We start from the raw sequence: 6889 nt of genomic DNA, 5'->3' as shown, positions 1-6889 counted from the left end.
TATAGGACAGGAATAAACATATATAAAACTTTCAACTAAGGTTGTGGGAATAAACATGAACAGTTACTAAGACAAAAAAAACATTCAATTCAATGACTTAAAAATTAAAGTTTTGGTGAAAATTTATCTGGTATATTTATGATTAGTAAGAAAGAAAAGAAATGTGAGATTCTTTATTTTGATTTTTATCAACCAAATAATTATTTTGTTTCCCAATCAATTAAAATTATTTTCTTTAATTATGTAAGGATTATGGAATCCTTAGGTATTGCTTATAAACTGAAAATGAGTATTTCATTTAGCATTACTAAATTTGAGAGTCATTAGTAATGAATTTAAACACATGTTTTATTTGTATTTGTATAAAAACTTGAGCAAAAGCTAGCTTATTGCATGAACCTTCTACCTACTGGAATTAAATCTAAATTTTATGTCTCATCTTATCTCATCACCCCCTCCCCCCCCTTCTCTCTAATAAGGTACCTGACTTGGGATTAAATTTATATTAGATGCATGATATTTAATTGGCAGGCAATAATGTTTATTAAATTAAGGGTTAGTTTTTTAGTTTTTGTTCTTTTAATTATTGACCATTATGAAGGATATGGAGATGAATCTTAAACTTTAATCCTTCGTTTGAGAAAGTAAGAAATGATTAGGTTAAAAGTGACTCGTTAGAGGAGAGAAAGTGACTCATTAGGAAAGGGAAAGTGTCTACCCATTAACGCATGATCATGCACGCATAAAGAAATTATGACATCCTAGTCACCAATAGTATATGAAAGCATTTTGAAATTAATTTCTATAAACAAAGACTAAATTGGTCTCATTAATTTGCTGTAAAGAAATTATATGTTAAAGTAATTAAATAATAAGTCAATGTCTTCTTCTGAGTAAATAAAAAAATTGGAGTCTGATGTGCTTAAATTAATATGCGACTGGGCGGCCATGTTTTAAGTCATTACCCTGATGGAGAAAGAGAAATTAGTTGACAAAAACCACGATAAAGAAAGACTCTGGTTGCCTAGCAATTTTATTGTTGATGTCTGGGATTTGAGTCCTATGAAACAAATTTTTTTCCTTTTAAAATATCTTTTTCAGGTTTGTTTACCTAAAATTATAAGAATTGTTAAAAATTACTTACTTATTAGTATAAATTAAAATATTAAAATTACATAAAATATGATCTTATATAACAAATTATTAGGTTCAATAACTATTTATATGACAATTTTCAATTCACTGATCAAAACTAAATATAATCATCATAAACCATGTAAAGTTAAATACAAAATCAAATAATCAAATAATATATTTACAAAATAAATTAAAAAAGCAAAAAGACTCATAATTTTAAGATATTATTTGACATGCAATACTATTTTCTATTAGTTAGACTATAATTAAGAACCCAAATTATTAAACTAATTAAAAAATATTTAGACATGAAGTATTTAAAAATTTTATTTCGGTTGAAAATTACTCACAATTAAAACCTAGATGAGCTGTTTTGAGAGAGTGAAAAACACAGTCAAGGAGAGCAGTGCAACGGAAGAACTCTTTCACTCAACGACTATATATATATAGTACATACCCACCAAAAAATCTAAAAAGTTTTCTTCTTAATTCTTCGCTTCCATAGTGAAACGATGGAGCAGAAGGAATACAATGGAAACCATTCTTCTCCAAATCCAGCAGAAGAGGAGGGAGATCATACTTTACGTCAACCTTGCCTAAATCATTCTTGGCGAAGATCTCTAGCGGACTTAGACGAGGTAAGTAATAAAGGTCCAAAATCATTCTTTTCTGACTTCATTCTCGCCCCTCATAAACAAAAGGAGTGCTAGCTATACTTTATATCCTATTATATTAAGATTTATGCCATGCTTTTTTTTCTTTTTTGTTCATTTTTCATATTTTTATAGTTTTTAATGCTTTTCCGATGGGTTTGGTTTGTTGGAGTTAAGCTGATTTTCTTAATTTCTTCGACTATTATCCTGAATATGGGATACAAAAGCTACTATTTCGATTGGAAAATGGAGGAAACAACCTCTTATGCGTATAAGAGATTTAAAAAAAAAAAATCCTCAACCTGTTGCGCCTTTTGGCTAAAAATTTCAAGAAAATGAAAAACAAAAGTAAAAAAAGAAAGAAACAACATCACTCTGTCCAAGAATTTTAGCAACCGTACAAGCAAATGCTTACAACATGTTTGGTTTATGAAATGAAATATAAGAGAATGGAACATTTATTTATTTTTATTTTCTTTTATTTTTTAAATAATATAATTTATAATTTAAACTAATATATAATTATTTTATTTTGTTCTTTATTTTTTATTTTTAAAATATTAAAATATTAAATTCTTATAATTAGAATTTTAATTTATTAAAGTGTTAATTTTTAATAATTTATAATTAAAAATATAAACTTTGTTACTTTATATCTATTTTGGTTTTTCTATTCTCTTTTCTCTGTCGGTCAACCACAGAGATGTGGACGGCATAATGGACAGCTGATCTAGCGTTTTTTTGTGATTGGATCTGGTCACTACATCGCTAGATTGGCAAATGCAAGATTTGACGCTTCCTTGGTCGCATTTGGCTGTGGAGGCACTAGTGCCGCGATTGCCACTGCCACCCTCCACCGCTCTTTAGTGGTGGAGGAAATTTAGGCAGAGAAAAAAAAGAGGCAGATCAAAAGAGAGAGAAAGAAAAAGAGAAAAATGGGAGAAAAAAAAACTTTCTATATGGTAGGTTTCGTAAATTCTTAAAATGGTAGTTTATTTATTTTTGTTCAAAATTTTTTTTTTTGACTCTATTCCGGAGGGGGTGGAATGGTTAAATACCAAAGGTGCCAATAATATTTGTTATGTATTTTTAAAGAATAACCATGCTTAGGAGTGACTATTTTATACTATAAAGACAAACCAAACAAAAGAATAGATGTCACTTCAAGATAGGGGAATGCCAAACAAGCCCTTAGTATTTTAAGCAGCAACGTTGGATAATTATGGGCTATTGATTTTTTACAAAACCAGCTGCTCAGTGTCTTAAATATCAACTTATCATATGTGGCTTCAACTCTATTTGAGAATCAATTTTAGATTCAGTGAAATTTTATCTGTTAAATGTTCTTTTTTTTTTTTTTTTAATGGCCTGTTAAAAGTTATTTAGTAGTTAAATTTAAAGTTATTTTTTAAAAAGGCAAAGTATGAATATATTAATCCAAAGAGAAAAAAGATCCCTCATTCCATCATTAACAAAAGACGTGCAGTACAGTAAAAATCATTTGCAGGGGCGGGCAAGGCATTCCAAAGAGAGACGAGACTAACCCTTAAACACAAAATGCTATACAAAATATTCTGCACATAGGAAACTCTCTACCAAGGTGGCCTCATACAGAAGCAAACAAAAAGTTACCTTTTGTTATCATCAAATTTTAAAATATAATCTTTATATATTTTGGTTCGTGAAATAAAATGGAATAAGATAGAAATAAAATGAAAATATTATTATGTAATTTGATTGATGGAATAGAATAAGGTAAGAATTGCTATTATGATTTATTACAATATTTGTTGGTAAAAAAATTTTTAGAATAACAAAAGAATAGATGATAAAAAGATTAAAATATCCTTTAATATAATATATGATTATCTATTTTTATTTTATTTTATTTTTAGATATTAATAATTTATAATTTATTTAAAATATTAATAATTGATCATTTAAATATTAAAATTTTATTTTTAATTTAAATATTATTATGATTAAAATATTAATAATTTTAATAAATTTTTAAATTTAAAATATAAATTTTTTATAATATATAATTAAAAACTTAAACTTTTTATTATAATATATGATTACCTATTTTTATTTTATTTTAAATTTAAAAAAATTAATAATTTATAATTTATTTAAAATATTTATAATTGATAATTTAAATATTAATATTTTAAAATATTAATATTTTATTTATAATTCAAATATTATTATGATTAAAATATTAATGATTTTAATTAATTTTCCTTTTCAAAAAATAAATTTAATTAATTTTTAAATTTAAAATATTAATTTCTGATAATATATAATTAAAAACCCACAGAATAAATTAAGTACTTAATTAAGGAAATGAAAAAAATGCATGAGTTATGTGTAAGGTTCCTGCTCTGACAATAAATAAATTTTTATTTGAAACGATAATATAGGAATTAATTTAATATTTTACAATAAATATACTTTAAATAGACAGGTCAAAAGTTCGAGTTCAAAATTTAGAGGTGCCTTCATGTGACACCTTTATTGTAAGTATAGACAAAAAATTTGTTTCTTAGGCCTGTCTTTCCCCTCTATTTTCTCTTTTGCTCAACTAAGCATAAGCAATGAAATCTTGCTTTGGCCAAAGTCGCTATTAAATTTTCTCCTCGTGCATTTTAGCTTTTGCTGCCTTTACACCTTTCCGACAATGTCTCCTTGCCAACAATCTATCTTATAAATTTTTTGTGCAGGAGGAGCCGTTTTCTATGGCTTGTGCTGATGCTTCCCCGGTAAACGAAAATGCCTACGAACTTTGTATTAAAATTTATTTTCTTGCATTTTATTAGGTTCATGATAAAAATTATACAGTAGTTTCCTACGTTTTCTCTTTCCCAGCAATATGTATCTTACATTTATCTTTCAAGCCTGAGGGTTTAAGGAGATGGTTTATGACATGAGCAATGGTACTAGTGTATGGTAGGCAGTGCCTTACTATCTTGTGTGTTCATTGTGTTCACTTTTCTTCTTTTCTCCTAGTATTTTAATGTGTTCATTGTGTTCACTTTTCTTCTTTTCTCCTAGTATTTTAATGTGTTCATTGTGTTCATTTTGCATAGGTAATACGAAAATATCCGAGTTCTGCCTCTTTCGGGCTTGACGAAGAGGCCTATCTTTTGAAAGTGCCTCATCAACTACGGCAGCTAAATGAAAGTGCCTATGAACCACAATTAATTTCAATTGGTCCTTATCACCATTGTAAGCAGCACTTGATTGAGATGGAAGTCTACAAAAAACGTTGTTTACAAAGGATTCTTGAGAGAAACGGTGACCAAAACCACCATAGATATCGGGACGCCATCGACTTTGTACGAGCTCGCAAATGGTATTTCCCATCCTTACCGAATAAAATTGAAGCTAAATTTAAAGCAATAATGCTCGTCGATGGTTGCTTTATTGTTGAGCTACTGAGGCAGATGGAAACAGGTGAATATGATGATCCTATTTTCCAAAAAAAATGGGTCCAAAATTCCTTACTCGGTGACTTGGTTCTATTCGAAAATCAACTTCCTTTCTTTGTGTTAGTGGGCTTGTATCACGTGATCGAGGATCCAACAGATGGAAAAGATTTCGCTTGCCGGGCTTTTTCTGTTCTTTCTAATTTCTTGCCAGGTCCACAGACGTGGAAAGAAAACCTTCCTACCATCAAAGATACCGATAATATCAAGGACCTACTAAGCTTACTACATGATAATTGGTCTCCTTCTCCTCAAGGAATAAGGCACCATCAGGATTACTATAGAACAAAAGATGAAAAAGCAAGGGCAGGACAAGAAGCAAGAGAAAAAGGTGGCCTAGAAAACAAATGGAAATTCACACTCTGTGCCGTAGAAAAGCCAAAAGAAAAAAAATTCCAAGGTGACGCAGAGAGCGGTGTGACTATCACATGCTGTGCAAGAGAAAAGGAAAATTTAAGAAAAGGCCTATTGGAATGGCAATCCTTACGTTGTGCAACAGAGCTGAAAGAGGCAGGAATCCAATTCATGAATAGCACCGAAGAGAGCGGTGTGAACAGTTTGTTTGATATAAGCTTTACAAACGCGACAATGAAGATTCCAACCTTTGTGGTTGAAGACGATACCGAGCGTCTCTTTCGTAACCTCATTGCCTATGAACTATATGAGGAAGGTTCAACTTATGTCATTGATTATGTCACGTTGATGGATAACCTTATCAACTCAAGCAAGGATGTGCAATTGCTTCGTTTCAGTGAAATCATCGAAAATATGTTGGGTGATGATGAAGCTGTTGCTATAATGTTTAACAAACTTCGTGACCATGTTATCTTATGCGGTGATACCTTTTATTATGAGGAGATATTTGTTGATGTGAAGAGGCATTGCGCAAGACGTTGGAACACATGGAAGGCGAAATTAAGGCATGATTATTTTAACAGTCCCTGGGCACTCATCTCCTTTATTGCTGCTCTTCTCGTTATCCTTCTTACCATCGGACAGTTTGTAACTGCACTCATTCCTCTTGTAAAATAATGGATTGGAGGCAGGCTTGAGGCTTGGTGGTTGTAAAATATGGTAAACTAAAGCTCATGCGCTTCTTGCCTTTTAGTTGTTCTTGTTTTTGTCTCCTTATGTTTTTCTCATTATTGTTAAGTTTAGCTATTTGGTTTAGTTACTTTGAGTTTTTCCCTTTGAGTTTGTCTCAGTTGTATTGTTCTCGTTATGTTTATGGTGATATCACCACTCTATTTAGGGTTACATCTACTTTGTACTTTCTTCGTATATTCAATAAAGTCTTTTATTTGCCGAAAGAACAAAACTGCTTTTCAAAAAAAAAAAAGAACAAAAACTATAGTTCATGGGTAAAATTATTACACATAATATAAATGGTTTATTATAAGGATGGTTGTATAAGTAATTGCTTAAATAAATGCTTGCCCTTAATTTTGCATTTTAATTTCTTACTAAAGATAGAAATTACTCATTCCGTTTGATATATGTGTTATATTTGCATATTTTTAGTTGTTCTAAATTAATATCTTATTTGGAAAGGTAAAAAAAAAAAGAAAGATCGCTCTTACTTTTTCTTATTAGCCTTTATTATAACTATTC

At 29.7% G+C, this 6889-nt stretch overlaps 1 protein-coding gene across 1 annotated transcript; it reads left to right on the top strand.

The window, feature by feature from the left end:
* Positions 1 to 1649: 1649 nt before the first annotated feature.
* Positions 1650 to 6385, top strand: LOC18594688 (UPF0481 protein At3g47200-like). The gene is made up of 3 exons (XM_018129778.2): positions 1650 to 1775; positions 4514 to 4552; positions 4880 to 6385. The coding sequence occupies exons 1-3, from the start codon at positions 1650 to 1652 to the stop codon at positions 6308 to 6310; spliced, it is 1596 nt and encodes a 531-aa protein (XP_017985267.2). The 3' UTR covers positions 6311 to 6385.
* Positions 6386 to 6889: the final 504 nt, after the last annotated feature.

Source organism: Theobroma cacao, chromosome 7 (assembly GCF_053813885.1).
Source record: "Theobroma cacao isolate CCN51 chromosome 7, ASM5381388v1, whole genome shotgun sequence".
Taxonomy (NCBI): domain Eukaryota; kingdom Viridiplantae; phylum Streptophyta; class Magnoliopsida; order Malvales; family Malvaceae; genus Theobroma; species Theobroma cacao.
The sequence above is the reverse complement of the archived record's forward strand: the minus strand, read 5'-3'. Positions and strand labels throughout refer to the sequence as shown.